This window comes from Phoca vitulina, unplaced genomic scaffold, assembly GCF_004348235.1.
Source record: "Phoca vitulina isolate PV1807 unplaced genomic scaffold, GSC_HSeal_1.0 scaffold22, whole genome shotgun sequence".
In the NCBI taxonomy this organism is placed as follows: domain Eukaryota; kingdom Metazoa; phylum Chordata; class Mammalia; order Carnivora; family Phocidae; genus Phoca; species Phoca vitulina.
The window spans coordinates 28,192,173-28,208,264 of NW_022589725.1; the positions used below are offsets into that span (position 1 = coordinate 28,192,173).

The 16,092-nt window shown below is 44.3% G+C and overlaps 1 protein-coding gene across 6 annotated transcripts in view; it reads right to left on the minus strand.

The window, feature by feature from the left end:
• KIF16B (kinesin family member 16B) overlaps nt 1-16,092 on the minus strand; it is a 298,817-nt gene that overhangs the window by 92,145 nt on the left and 190,580 nt on the right. For all 6 annotated transcript variants that reach the window (XR_004301248.1, XM_032419796.1, XM_032419797.1 and 3 more), the window contains 4 exons: nt 13,968-15,326; nt 10,075-10,227; nt 8,080-8,176; nt 7,303-7,353 (listed from right to left, as the gene is read on the minus strand). Coding sequence is in view for 5 of the 6 variants with exons in the window: in XM_032419796.1 (XP_032275687.1) it covers nt 7,303-7,353; nt 8,080-8,176; nt 10,075-10,227; nt 13,968-15,326 (1,660 nt within the window). In the remaining variant the exon portion in view is untranslated. The remainder of the gene's footprint in view (nt 1-7,302; nt 7,354-8,079; nt 8,177-10,074; nt 10,228-13,967; nt 15,327-16,092) is intronic.

Genomic DNA, 16,092 nt, shown 5'->3' on the forward strand with positions numbered 1-16,092 from the left:
GCTCTGAGGTAGACAGTGATCAGCCTAGAGGTATCAAGAAAAGACTGAACCGGAAAGCCAGCTGAACTAAGTAACTTAAAAGGTCCTGTGACCTATGTTCTTCCCAGTACCTGAATACTTTCCTTAGGGAGAAGTCCTATAAGTTTTATCTGAATTTTACTTTAAATAAGAGCCTTAGACATAAAATATCACATGGTGAACTACTGGTCCCTATTTTTCTCTTCCTTACATAAGCAGCATTATACCCAGTGTTGCCATGGCTTCTTGGTGGATGGAGTGTTCTTTGCCCTTTGACTTTGGACTTGGTTGCATGACTTGTGTTGGCCAATGGGACGCTGGCAGCCATGATGCATCCACATCTTCTGTGCTTCTGTCATCATTATGATGGCCACTGACCCTTCAGCACAGACCTCAAAATGAGACATCTTGAGTAGACTAACCCTATCTGAGCTGCAGATCATATGGAGCCAATGGTAAAGCCACCTCAACCTACTTACAAACCATTATTAAGAAATGAAAGCTTTTTTTAATGCCACTAAAATTGGGGGTTGGTCACCTGGCAATAGCGACTTATATAATATCTATCACAAAAGATATCTTAAATGATGAAGCAGAATTGTCCTAAGAGGCATACTGGAGGCTGTGTAACTAAATTAACAAAATAACCTCACTAGAAACTGGTCTAACCAATAAGACTGCTTGGCCTTCAAAGAAGCAATAATAAAAGTGCTCTAATCTATTAATAAAAGTGAAATCATTTAGGAAAAAGAATGTAAATAAAAATTACCGTAATTACTACTGCTGGGAGGCATAAGTATTCTCTCCAAAGGATGCACTTACATTTTTCTGAGTAATGAGAAAGGGTAGACAAATGGTTTTGAAATGTTTTTCAACAAAGACTAAATAAATTCACCCTGCCAACCACAAGTCTGTAAAACAGGCAGCTGCGAGCAAAATGGATTTTAATCAAATTCAGATGAAATCACTGTTTCAAAGTACTCAAAGAGGTACTGTCTAGAATGCATTAACAAGTTCCACAATGTAAATGTTTATGCCCATACGACAACAATGGAAATGCCACATAACGAAGTATGTATGAACCTATTTTTTTTTTTTTTTTCTGATGCAGGAACTCATTATAACTAAGAAGATCCCACATTAGGCTGGATATGGAGATGCTCACACCTGCTCCCTATAGTAGCGTCATGGGCTCAGAACTCCTACAGAATGAGCCAGTGGAGATGGAGGGAGGCCACCAGGATTGAAGCCACAGTGGGTAAAGGTGCAAAGACTAATCCGCTGGCTTCTACAGGGACAACCTAAGGTATGACAACCTTAGTACTTACTTCATGGATAGTAAATCAAATTTTCATATCAGGGAACCATACTTGCTCCCAAGGTAAAAAGCATGCTTAGGTGAGAGAAGAGACATGTAAAATTTGAATCGCCGGAGGCTGCTTCTATTATGTGGTGAGATCTGAATGTAATCCTCATTGTGACCTGCCTGGATCATAAAGCAGACTGAAGAAGTTACAATGAATAATACGACTTTTATGCAATGCTCATATTTGCTGCATGCTCCATCTATGAACAATATTAAAGACCATAACTCATAACCTACTAGAATTATGTTTTTTTTAACCTATGAAGACAAATGAGTCTAATATTTTTCACTCTTTGTTAAAATCTTTGTACTGTTTATGTACTGTTTCCCTTCCAACTATAGCATCCCTCTGCTGGCATCTTAAATTTCACTCCCTCTGTTCTTTATGATCATTAATTCTGTTCTTCTGATCAAGGATAGTTGAGAAAATGCTCAAATGGGGCAATTTTTAAGAAAGTATTTGCTGAAAAAAGCAAAAAAAAATTGAAATTAGGTGAAAATTATTGATATTAGAAGACTACTATGCTTTATTTGTGAAATTTCTTCCACAAGAGAAGATCTTCCAGCCAAGAATGTGACAAGCTAACTAATTTTAACGATGTCCTCATCAGAGACTCAAAACCCTTCATGTATAAGGCAATAGGGTATGTGTGTGTGTGTGTGTGTGTGTGTGTGTGTGTGTGTGTGTGTACACTGAGAGGGTGGAAGGGACAAAAACAGGCTCCATCTAAAAACATCTGAATTCTATTGCCTCAAAAAGACAAAAAGCCTCCACTTGGTTACTGCAGACAAGGCAGCAGCCATAGTGTGTGCATCCTAATGTGCCCTCCAGTTTCCTGCCCTTTCCTATTCGCTGCCCCAGACCTGCCTAGAGGAAAATTAATGACGAGATGGAGAACATATTAAGTAGCTTTTAATTCTGATGGGGAAAGACGGAAGGTCCTTACTTCCTGGCCAAAGGGAGACGGTGAATTTTGGGATGGGCTAAGCTTTGACAGCGCCCCTCTCGTCAATTAGGAGTAGAAATGAAGAGAGGGGCGATGACATTTATGCTGCACATCATCCAAAGGTCTGCCCAGAACAGAGAATGACCCTTCCAGGCCAGGGTTAAAATAAATGGCTTCATGGAATCGCTTTGTTCAACTGCCTGCGACATTCTCTGAGTACCTACCATGAGCTTGGCATGATCCTGGCTGGAAGTGGCAGAGGGAGGACAGAGCAGTGAAGAACACCTCCTTCCTTCTAAGACTCTGGAGTTTAGTAGAACATACACACCCAAGAAACAGGAGAACACTGGCTGAGCAGCCCAGAATCCGATGAAATAACTAATAAATAAAAGACATGCAACCTGATTCCTCAATAGGAATGTTGAACAGAGGTGGATAAAAAAGAAAGGGTCACTCAGAGGAGAGGAAGATTCTACAGGGCCTAGGTTCAAGCCTCTCACGGAGGAGGAGGGCAGCTGAGTACCAGACGGTACTTTGTGAAGAGAGATGTACCTGAGGCCACTATGGGCGTGACTCACCTTGGAAGGGAGGCCAGCAGAACACCTCGGTCAGAGGTTATGAGTGATGAAGGGTTAGCGGGAGGCAGAGAGGGAGGGCAGCCAGGGGAAAGTGCCAAAGGCCTTCTGAGGTGACCCTCCAGCTGATAAGATCACTTGAAGGAGCTGTGAGAAAAAGACTTGAAGATGAAGAGCCTTTCTAGGACAGAAGTAATAGAAACTCAGAGAAAGAACTGGCATGTGGGGGGCATGTGGCATAGGGGGAAGGGGAGTCAAAACTAAACCAACAAGTAAGGAGCTGAAATCACATAGATTGGAGAATAAGAGTCAAAAAGTCTGAGAGGAGGAAGGAAAAGGCAATTAACTGAGCAAGAAGACACCGCAGGGCATGTGGTACTGCCTCCATTCCATGTATTAGAGGGGAGGGTATTTTAAATCCCTGGGTCCTTCCAGGAAGCTTGATGCATTACTAATGTGCTCTGCTACACAGCTGTCCTAATCATGGCGAAAACGGAGGATGTCAGTGAAGGTCACTGCCAACCGGGCACTTTCTCAAGCAGCACAAATTAGCCTGCCGGAATCCAGCAGACACAGACAGATTCCAAGCCACCATACTACAAGTCGACATGAAGCCAAAAACAATCAGAAATGCTTTAATCACCTCACAAATAATGAGGCAGACCCAAATTTACAAGGTTGAGGTTTAAGAAAATGACGCAGGGTGGTGATAAAGATATGTTATCAGTGCTCTGCTATCCCCTATTTTCCTTTTATCGGAAATATTTAGAATATTTACATTTTCTATTTTAGAGGTCTAGATTTTTCCAATTTTGGATCAATTAGCTACACAGAGATAGTCTTAGTTCTTGACTCTTCTCATCTTGTTCGTTTTATTAAAAAATCTCAAAAAACATGCAGAATATGTTTACAAGTTTCCTTCCTCGAGCCTTGTCAAATGTGAGATGAGCCACAGAGCCTCATCCTGAGAGCTGAGGATCAGTTTCCAGACCTCAGGTGCCGCATTCTGACTGCCTGGAAGACCCAGCATGCCAGCTAACAACTGGACGTTCTGGGCTTCTTCGAAGTGCCTGGCTGGGCTACTTCTTGAACTGGATGGGAGTTGGAGTTTCTCGAAGAAGATAAGTTCGACGGCTGACAATGTTTTCTTCTCTGAAACAACAACACACCTGAATTCGCTCAAAGCACGGCATCTGGTCACATCAAATTGTGTTCCTGGAGGAGGTGTGTTTAGAGACTGGGCGTGGGGATAGAAAACTCGATCTTCCCTCAGAAGGGCAATGTGGGTGTTCAGAAGGACTAACGACAGGCACTCGTCTTGGGCGGGGTCACCCTCGACTCTGACAGTCGTGTAGAGCAATAACTGAACCTCTGCCAGAGAGGGGATGTTGACTTGCATATTTCCATGAAGAAAGTAAATCATGTCAACCAAGGTATTCCGGAATCTGGATGACAACCGAACTCCGTTTGTCAAAACTAAATCCGGGATTTCTGCTTTCCAATCAAGAGAAAGCTGAACCAGATCTTGCTGGAACAAAGGATGGTTAGTGCAGGCAGGGACCTCAGACTCAGGCAACAGGACAGTCAGGAGGTCACGGCATATCTGCTGACAGAGGGCTTTGTTGTAACTAAATACGGTGAGCAGGAGACTCTCTGCAGAGCCCAGGAATCTGATGCTCTGCCCACCGAAGCCAATTTGAATCTCCTCTAGTCCAGAGAGAGGTAGAGCATGAAAAACAGCCACTGAGCCTGATGGGTTATCTGACAGAACCAAAGCATATAGCATGGAATGAAGCAGGAGCAAACATGCTGGCTGAGGGTCAGGTTCTGCACAGTTAGCAACAGCAAGCCAGTAAACACCCTGGACTCTGTTCACGTCACCCAAAAGTTCTGGCAGGGAACGAGCCACGTGCTCAAGAAAGTCTTCTAAAGGGTGCTCTTGAAGTTTCAGCATCCAGGCTGGGAACTGCACAAGGGTCTGCTTAAATGCACAGCTCCTTCTAGCACCTTCATATCCTAGGCGGCAGACTGAGCTTGGGCAGGAGCCTGGGGATCCTGCAGCCCCTGAGGCAGTGGGAAGGCCTGGTGCTTTGAAAGGCGCCGCACTCTCTACCGGCCTAGTGGTCCCTGCCTCCTCACTGTGGCTGCGGCCAGCCTGAGCCTCTCCGGGGAAAGAACAAGACTCCGAAGACACCCCATGTGACTTCAGGGGTGCATCCAAGGGAAAGAGTTTCAGAAACGGCAGTCTTCTGATCAATGTTGTCACGTGGGAGGTGAGCCCACGGGGGTCACACAGGCCCCCCACATGCCTGCCGTGGCGGAGCACCTCTGTGCCAGACTGTAGCAGGTGACTACCGGTATCTTTGTAAAGGTCTGAGAGCCTGTGGCAAAAATAGCGCAACCCACTGGTTCCTTCTGTCCTGCTATTTATCAGGGACTGTGGAGAGCTAACTTTTTTAGCAGCTAACTCTCCCTCAACTTGCTGCTCACCACAAAACGTTGAGGCTGGTGCCCTCTGAGGAATGCTGTGGGAGGCCCTCTCCTCACTAGAAATGCTTTCAGAGAGGACAAAGCAGAGTAACTTGCTTCGCCTGGTCTGCTTGCCTCCATTATTTATAGACACTTCTTGGGACAAATCTTGCAGCAAACTCCAGTGGGACTCGATTCCCAAGCTGTGTTCATCTTTATGAGGCATCAGCTCACTGAGATTTCCTGACCTATGCTGAACACGTTTTGTGTCGCCGGGGTTGCTTTCGTTAAGAAAAGCGATTTCAGGTAGATTGAAACATTTTGGTTGAAAACAGCCTGTATGCTCAGGATGACCATGTCTGCAAGCACTGGTCTGCAGCGCCTTGTGTCCTGAGGGCTGGTGACTTCCCTGGCGGGCTCTCTCTTGTGATCCTGAGGAGGGAGCCATAGAGCCCGGGAAGCTCTGTGTCTTGGGATGACCCTGGTGGTGGTTCAAATCCACCTCCCTCCCCTCTTCTCTGCTGTTGGTGTCAGTGACGTCTCTGGGCAGCAACGGGGCAAGATACCTTTTCTGTTCAAGATGTCAAAAACAGTTGAAATGGGGACGTGGCAGCACCTTTTGCAAATCTTTTGCACATGAAGATTCTTGCAGTCATTGGTTTCATTGTGTAGATTAATGCAGAGGTTAAATCGAAAGCCTAAGCCATTCATATTGATTGATACATGATTTAAGAACAGATGATCTGATTCACAAACAGAACATCAATTTCCATATTACTTATCTTACAAATTGCTGAGTATTTGATAGAAAAAAAACGTTGCATGGGATTGATCCACAGTATCCATTTCTTGGTCTAATATTTTAATTGCTCCAAAACAAATCCTAAGATCTTTGATTCAATTTTCAAAAGGTCAGCCTCAGTTGTGAAAACAAGCCCATGACCATATGTCCAAAATGTAAAAGGAATAAGGGCGTACTTAATGACAATCAGATGACAAGGCCAAAAGAAATGGACAAGTATTTCCACCTTGGTCATCTTCCTCTTGCCTCTTGGCTCACTTCACGGGAATTCTTAATTATACCTGCCCTGGTTAGACCACCAGTGCCACAGCTACAAACCAGCTCTGTGAAAGGCCTACTGGGCGCCCGCTACAGGACAGGCACAGTGGGCACAAAGAAACGAAGGGCAACGTCCTGCTGTTCCCAAGGTTATCTGCTAGGGAGACAGATGTCCAGAGGAAGATGATGTCATTACTGCATGACTGAAGGGAGGTGTGGCAGTGGCCAAAGTCAGTTAAGCCTCCTGGGGCACACCCACCCTTTCATCTCTGTTCTGGAGTGTATGGGCGCCATCTGTGAGACTTCTACCACCTAGTACTTTGGGGGTGTTTTTGTTTTTTTAATTTAGGAGTGTATGAGAAGGACAAGTCCCTCATGGAGGAAAGTACAAGTAAAACCTTATAAATCATATGCCCAAATAAACCTTGGTTTGACAATCCACCAGAGAAATAAGCGAATCAACCAAGAGTATGTCTTTTGTACTACTGCCAACTCAGTCTATAAAATGAGCAGGATTTTTAAAACATCAAGAGGTACTCAGTTTCATTTCCAAACCCTGTATCTGATTCTGATTATATAATTCTGCCTTTTAAATACAGACCAAAGGAAAGGATACTGTTACAAATGAAAAACGGGGCCAGGGGCCTCCACCACAGTCACATGCCATTCAAATAAAGTCCAAGCAGTTTTCAATCTGCAGGATTCCGTTTAATTTTAAGTCCATATAATAGCTTGCCTCCCCTATTAGCCATTAATCTCACTGGGACTTCAAAATTCTAATTATGCAACTAAACATTAAGAAAATTTAATCACACAAGCATGCCATAATTTAAGGCGACCTTATCAATCTGAAAAATCATTACCTACCTCATATTTTAGCTTACGTTGAACGGTGCCATTGTGGAGTTTCTCATTATCCTGATAAGAAAATAAAAAGCCCTCTATATTAAATTATAGCTTGTTCATAGAGGGAAAAGAAACTGATTTGATTAGAAATATTTATGGGAACAAAATTCTAAAGAAGCATACTTGCTCAACAATGACAACCCTTCTATAGAATTTATATTCCTGAGGTAAACACGACTCTATCGATCCATCTGCCTGTAAGGGAACTGAAGCATCTAGTCCTACTCTTAAAATTCTAAGAATAATATTAAAAACAAAATTTCCTTAGGACACTTCTTAGGTTGCAGAATAGGAATGAAATGTTTTTATTTTGATAAAAATCAACATCGCAAATACGTATCTTCTCAAAAGCAAAATTATGTATCTACTTAGGATAATTTATCAAGCAAAATTAAATACTTAAGGAAATTGGTTGTATTTTTGGAGAAAACAGAAAAACGTTATATGTAGAATCTTTATAAATCAAATAAAGTAAATAAAATGTTTTAGAAGACTGTACATTCACTTACGCATTTTCCCCAGAAGTACAACATTTTAAAATAAAGTTTCTCTTGAATCAGCACTGTTTATCACCTGTTAAGCTCCACCCAAGCAATATTTAATTTTTCTAGAACATTTTGCATCTCAATTTTCTCACTGACGAACAATAATAAAGGAGCCCATCACTGCCGCTGCCACCACCTTATGGCAAGGTCGTCTTGGAAACGTATGACCGATGGCTTGGCCCCCTCAGCTCACCTTCACCACATCGGCAGATGCACTGCTATCCTCACCAATCACGCGATGTAAGTCCTGAAGTCGTCTTTGGACTTCTTCTTCAATGTAAGCGCTGATCCTGCAAACAACAGAGGTGGGCTCGGTGGTACTTAAAGACTTCTAACTATACAGGGCACGTGAGATCCTTTCTTCATTATGCCCTTCAAAACGAGGAACTTTCTCATTCTAAATGCCAAACATAACAACTCGGGACCTGGAACATTCTTCTACGTTCTAAGAAATCTAGTGCCATGTGTTCACTATCTGGGTTTTCCCAAAACAAGAGAGTAATGGACAAAGAACAGAATCTTGAGGATAAAACGGAGAACAGGTGATCCCATCCAAATCTCTCCTGGATCTCCCTGGTGGAACCCCTGCTGCAGGGCGGAGAAGAATCACAGACACAGGTTTTGGAAGGCTCCATGGCCTCAGCCCTGACTTTGAGACCCAGCACTTCACTCAGCAAGCCTCAGTTCCCTCACATGGAAAATAGTGACAGTTATTTCTCACATCACAAAGTCATTTAAGAGGATTGAAAGAAAAAAAAAAAAGTGGATACAATCTCTGTGAATCTTCACTATCCCAAAGGAACAATGGCTTGAATTGTTTCTGCTCTGTCTTGTCTCTCCATTGGTACCTGGCTGGGAGAAACCATATTTTAAAGGCCTCTCTACCTTCCAAACTCCCTGGCATGGGGCTGAGACGGTGGAAGCAAGAAACGGTTGACTACTGAGGCAGTTGTCAACTAGACATCTGGTACCCTCGAGAACATAAGTGAAATTGTAGGAAGTACACACCATCCACCCAGCGGAACTGGGGAGACCAGGGAATTTCAGTTCCAGCTAAAATCCTTCTAGTGGCTCAGGCTGCCCACATGGAAGGCTCACTTAGTTCTAGCCTCTCCTTCCCCCAGTTCTAGAAACACTGATTAGATGGATTATTTAAAATGAACTGTTTTGCATGTTTATGTCTGAGCACACTAAAAAAGAATCTGCTTTCATCTCTCTAAACACACGCACAGTCCTAGAAACATTTCGGTACTACTGACCATGCCTGGATGAATTTCTGAAATGTTAGGTAAAGAGATTAATATTGTAGGCAAAACAGTACAGAAGAATGGATAGGGTAATAAAATGTGGTAGTTACCTTTCAGCACCGAAAGGAAAATCATACACAGCTGACCCAGAGCCAAGGGCACTTACAAATGAATTACTTCTCTGGACCTTTACTTAAATGTTAAACTAGCCCCACTGAAGATGCAGACCTAGATTTAAGGGGATACAGAGGCTCATAGCATTCTGAATACATTTTGATATCTGAATACATATTGTCTAACGCCCAGGGCTCATGACTGGCCAATCTGAAATGTCCCCATGACACAGATGGAGTTGAGGAAAATAATCCATTTTCTTATAGGCAAAGAATGATTAAGTCAATTTATCTGAAAGCTCTAAGCCACAGAGCAATTTACAATGCCACTCAAGTTGAAAATCATTTTACTATAGTAGCATCAGATGTATATGCTATTCATGTTCATTCTGAATATAGTAGTACAGTTTTTGTTACAGACTTCATCTATTTGTAATTAATATTTCCATAAATTAACTGTCAGCACAAGGTCCTTCTTCTTGGTATGGTTCAATTAGCTCTACCTCTTTGTTCCTCTCAGCTTGGACTTGGTTCACTCCTTTCTGGATGAGGTGGTTTCCCTGCACCTTCTAATTCTACCTGCTCACACAACATTGCACCAGCATTCCTTGGATCTGGTTGGCCAGTCCCCAGTCTTCGGTTTCCTTCAAATGATACCTCTCCCCACCAGGCAGCAATTGATGGAAACAAAGCATACACAATTCAAGGACACCAATCACTTGTCACCTTTGATAGATCCCTCCATATGCAAATTGGACCATATGAGGTACAATAAGCCATTAACTCATATCACAAATGTAGATTTGGCATCAGTTTAATGTCCAGTACCTGGCATCCATCAGAGGGACCAGGTGAGACTTTTCAGCACTGGGTGGCAAGCTGGAAGAAGCAGCTTTTCCCTCCAAGGTCCCACGATGCCCTTTTTGAACACCATCAACCTCACAGATCTTCTGCTTCAACTGTTGGATTTCATGCTCTAATCTACAGAGACGGGAATTACATTAATTAATTTATTAACAGTATTGCCTGAGCATCTTCAGTGGGTGGGACACTGTTCTAGAAACATGGGGGATCTAGACAAACACTCTTTGCAAAGAGCTTTACCTTCTAATAGAAAAGGTGCCACATCAGACAAGATTTAAGTGATAAGGAGCCACAAGAAGGATTCAGAACAAATGCTGTAGGGGTCCAAAGTTGGAAAGAGTTTAATTATCAAGGGCAAAGATGTTCCCACTGTGCTCCAAGCCAATCCTCTGAGGTAGATGGGCAGGATTCTGAGCCCCCTACCACTGCTTCAATGAAAACAGTTGGTCTTTGATTTTATATCAGGATCCCCCTAAATACTTCAGTATGACAAAAGAGATCGAAACTTTAAAGAATTTTTAAAAACCACCCATCTAGGAGAATCCACAGCGTCAAGGCAGTTCTAAGTTGAGTCTTCAGAGACCAGTGGGAATTCGGATGTTTGGAGATAAGGGTGAAGGGTTCTCCAGGTGCAGAAAGCAGTATGAACAAAGGCCTACGTCATGAAAACTAGGAATCCACTTTGGCTAAGGCAGAGGGTGTGGAAAAGGGAAATAGGTGAGAGACCTAGGAACGCAAGGTCAGTATCTTGAGAAATTAAAATAAACCATAAATTGTTGAACCAAATATTTATTTCCAATGATAAATGATACATCTAATACAAGGTAAAGTGTGTATAAGGCCATTCTCCTGCTGGTCCCGGCATGCTTGAATCCAGGGCTGTGAGACCAGAGGGCCAAGCTTGCCAGTAAACATGGTCCCAGGTACACGAATCCCAGCCAAGGGCTACAGCTCATGCACTGTGTGAACTTGGGCAAATTAATGAAATCTGGGTCTCAAGTTCTTCATACACCTAAGGAGAGAATCAACTAGTCTTCCAAATTTCCTCAGTCCCAAACTTCAGAGATTCTAGCTTCAGATGCTGGCGCACCATGATATTGCCAGCTCTCTGGTGTTACCAACAGCAATTTGAGCTGTCCTGAACATGAGAGCCAAGTTCTTAATTCTCAGAAATGTGATTACAAGGTCACCAGGTCAGCACTTATGGGTTTCACAGAAGGCAATGCCCAGCTTAACTTAGCCCTTCATCTGTGTACTGATGAGCAAGTACTTACGAAGCATCAACTTGCACAGTATGAAGTATTTTCAAAGGAGGAAGAAGAAACCATGAAAAATTGATGTTAGGGGCCAGTTGGTGGGCAAAGAACCAGGGAACAATATTAATATAAAGTCTCAGAGACGGTAAGAGACATGAGTTGCATGTAAGTGAGTAACTGCCAACGTTCAGAACTAAGATGACACGTACTGGAGTTGTTCAAGGACATCCTACAGTGCTAGAGCAATGGAAAAGACTCCACAGAGCAGAGGGTTTGGTGTGGGGCCCTGAAGCCCAAACGGGATTTATACAGGGGGCAAGGGAAGCAGGGTATCCCAGGAAATGGTCTCAGCACATACCTGGGCCACAGCCCTGGGGCCAGCAGACAAGAGGACACAGTGGCCCAGAGTGGGGCGGTGAGCAGACCTGCCACCTTCTAACTGCATGACACTTGTCCCCAGTGGCTATATAACCACTGGGTGAAAAAGAAGACAGAAAATGGATTGAATCTTGTTTATGAGGAAGCCAAAAAAGGAAAGCCAAGTTCAGCGCACTGTTGTCTGATCTGGTTCCACGCGAATTTAAAATTTCATGCTTGTGGGATTTCATGAGAGGCGGACTCGGGCTGCACGGCAGGCCCTGGCTTAGCCATGAGAACCCAAAGAGATAACAACATGCAAAACCAACACCCACAGAAAGCTGCAGGAGCATCACAGCCAGAGCAAAGAGCTCAGAAGTGTTGGCCTGAATTAGGTCTTAGCAAAGTCTACTCCATCAAAACACATGAAGCTGAAAGCATCCTTTGTGTGGCTTCTGGAGGAATGCTGACATTGGGGAATCACTTCCATGGAAATCACAATACTGTATCCGCTGTAATAGAGTATTAATACTAAATGGCCAGGGAGTGAAGCTGCTTGACAAAAGCCAGGGACATCAAGCTAAAAGCTCACGCTGCATTCTTGCTGCACACTGCAGGGTATAAATTGAGAGTGTGCCCTCCACTATTTTAAATTTCCTAGGGTTGGAGCTTTATCCCGCAATTTCATTTACATAACATACCTGCAATCATTTTCTTAAACCTCCAACCTATTTCTCCCAAGTAATAGCATTATGGTTTTTGATTGTTATTTCTTGCTGGTTTGCTAGAAGGAATTACCAGAGAGCAAAGGTAAATAGAACCCACAGTATAAGCAGATCATTTGAGAGGGAGGTTGTCCCAACCTGTTCGGCAAGATGATGGAGAGAGGCTCCAGCCTCACAGTAGGTCTTGCTTTGTCATCGGTATGGATCCCAGGCCTCTGCCAATGTCAAGCTGGGCTCCTACAAGCCAGCCGACTGGGCTTTGGTTACAGCCCCTCAGGAGGTGCTTGTGGGTGGTTAGAACGCTGGAGAGCGGGCAGCGGTCCAGGCCCTCCAACCTGGGCTTCAGGTACAATCTCAACTGACCAAAGGGTTTGGAGCTAAAGAAAATGCACAGGCCCCGGTCTCCTCTGCCCCCTTCTGTAAGAGTGAGGACTCTGAGGCCCAAAGATCAAAGAGCCTGCCAAGGCTGCCAAGCAGAATGGGGCTGGGCCAGGATATGAACCACCCCCCTACCCACCCCGGTAGGACAACAAATTGGGTGATGTTTGCACACCAGGCAGCCTACAGATTTTTGGGAGGCTTGGCATCATGTCTGCTGGGCTACCAGAAAAAGTGTTCTCGAATTCATGTATTTATTCCTTTTGAAAACCTAGGGTGTGGGAAGCATGGAGACAGGGATTGGGTGGGAGAAGATAAATCCTCTTTCTTTACCATGAAAATAGTGCTAGTTCCTAGTTTTAGTTTTCACAACACCAAAAGAAATGTGAGTAAATCATCACCACACATGCTTAAAAATACCACTGTGTTCAAAATCACCTGGAGAATTTTGTTTGTTTAGTAGTTTACTCTTTAATGCAGAATCCCGGGGCCTCCCTCAAATACTGTGAATCAGGAGGGGTAGGAGAATGGCTGTTTTTCAGTTTCCCACCAGGTGTGGACATCAGCACAGGGTGCAGTCTGCGCACGAAAGGATGATGTTTTATTGTAACCAGTGTGGTCCCAGAGAAGATGGTAAGCCCATGGTGAGGATGAAGGGAGTGGAGAGGATAGGAAAAATCCAGAAGAGGGGCTCAGGAGGGGGTAAAGAAGGGGACAGGGAGAAGGAAAAAAAGGGAGGAAGGGAAGGTAAAGAGAAAGGGAGAGAGAGGGCCAAAGGAGGGACAGGGAAAGAGGGGAGGGGACGGACCCAAGGGAGGGGGCAGGTTGGAAGCTGTCCTATTTATCAAATACGAACACATTTGCATTCCATAGGTCAGTGGAGTAAGGGACAAGGGCTTTGGTTTTCTTTATGTGTTTTTTTCAACTGTAGGCCAACGATTCTAAAATGAGGATCCTAAGGAGAAAAGAAAATGTTTAGGGGCACTTTCTCAGCTTTGGCTTGACAATAACCATTTGCTGGTGTATTAGAGAACACACAGACAAAAAAGAATTACTTTTGTAAAAGACAGTGAGAGACACAGCAGGAGGGGTAGAAAACACGCAATCATTTGTGTGCCACGCTCTCCCTTCCCGGTCTCACCTCTCCCTGTCCTTCTCCAGGGCTTCCTGCTCGGCTTCCAGGCTGGCCCGGAGCCCCGACTGCTCACTGCTGCTGCTGTTCAGCGTGGCCAGCTTCTGCCTCTGCTCCTCGATCTCCAGGCCCAGGGTGGAGCGCCTCTGCAGGGCCGAATGCCGCCTCTCCAGCCTGGCCACGGCCCGCTCCAGCGCCTCCCTCTGCTGCTTCTCCCGGGACTCGAGAATCTCCTTCTCCTTCTTCCTCACTTTTTCCTCCTGACGTGCAATGTTGGCAGTGAATTCAAAGGTGGCTTGGAGCTTCTGCAGCTGGCTCGCATTGGCCTGGTACTGTGCAAGCTGTTCTTCTTTCTCTTCCATTTCTTTTTCCACTTGATACAGAGTGTTATCTAAGCCGAGAGGACCTCTATCAAGGATTTCAAATGCTCTCTGCTTCTCCTCCAACAGGGTCGGCAAATGATTCTGCAGGAGGTACTGGAGCTGGCGTTCTTTATACTGCAGCCTGTATTCTGCCGGCTTTATTTTCTCTAAATTTTGAGCCACCAGGGTGACATCTGTGATGCTATCATCATTGTTCTCCAACAATCTACTGTCTTCTTCATTTGCAGATTTTAAACGCTCCAGGAGCTCCTGTTCTTCCTCAACTTCTTTTTTCAGGAGGTCCTTCTGCTGAACCAGGTCTTTCTCCAAGTTGGCTAGCTTGACCAGCTGCCTTCTCTTGAACTCTAAGAAATGCAGCTGAGCCCTCTCTAACTCCTCACCGTCCTCATCCCCTTCGGCCCGGGCCTCCTTCACCCGCAGCAGGGACTCCCAGATACCTTCCAGGTCCTTCTTCTCCTCCTCCACCCGCTGCACTTCGCCTCGCCGGAGGAGCCGGATCATCTCCTGCTTCTCGCGCAGCTGCTCTTCCAGATGCACCACAAGCATGACCTGCTCCTTCTCCTGCTCCTCCAGCCTTTTCTTCTCCAGTTCGAGCTTGGCGTACTGCTCATCCTTCTCCCTTTTGAGCCGGTCCAGCTCTTGAAATATCTGGAGCTTCTCGGCCTTCTCGTTGTTGTTGAGTTCTTGCAGCCGCTGGAGCTCTTCTTTGACTCGGAGAAAGCTCTCCTCCTCTTGCTTCTTCTTCTGCAGCTCGATTTCCTGCTGCTCCCTCAGCCTTTCCTCTTCAAACTTTTCCTTCTCGGCGAGCAAATCCTTCAGCTTGCTCTCAATGTGGAAGCTGCGGCGCTTGAGGCTCTCCTCCTGCTTGCGGATCTGGAGCTGGACAATCTCCGTCTCCTTGCGCTGAGTCTCCACCTCCTGCTGCATCCGCTCCAGTTCGGCCTTATCTGACTTTTGCTTTTCTTCCATTTCTTCTATGAGTTTCCTGAAATGCCAAATGTTGGCTGATTATCATTTGATGGCTAAGCACAAATGTTGTTCTAACTTTTCTCTAACTGAAATGTTCTGAAAATGGACAGACAACACAAAGTCAAACCCTTTGCAAAAATAAAAAGTGGGGGGAACTGTTTTTCTTTTCATTTCCAGCAGCATCATGCTTAACTTTTTTACTCTGTAACTGTCCAACATATCATTTGCCTAATCTCCTGAAGTAGCCTCTGATATCATTTCTTTGTAGAGTCTATAAGCATAATGTGTTATGCATGATATAATTTTAAAAGCCCCCTGAGCTCAAAGAAAAAGAACCATGCCCAATTTAAATTTAAATGTGAATAATTTTATTCAGCCCAATGGCTAAAATTCAATAGAAATCCAGTTATAAAATGACATTAAATAAAAATGCTTATTATGCTGTCTTCAACTCATTGGGGTCAAATATCAAAGTCAAGATAATCGACAGTTCATTGTTCCAGCTCAAATAACCACATGCTATTTAGCATTTAACCACTAGTTTAGGACAAATGGTAATCACCAAATGGCCCAAAATATTAGTTTATTAACATGTAACGCTGAAAATAACAGGTGTCTCCATGAGAATACTGAGATGCACGATTGCAGAGGTGACATGTCATATTTGGTCCTGCAGAACAAATGATCCCCACTGGGGGCTAAATCTGTGTTCTGAGGTTGGGATGCCTCCAAAGAAAAAACACAGGGCGTGCAAAATATCAATACGTGGCCTCTATCTCCTG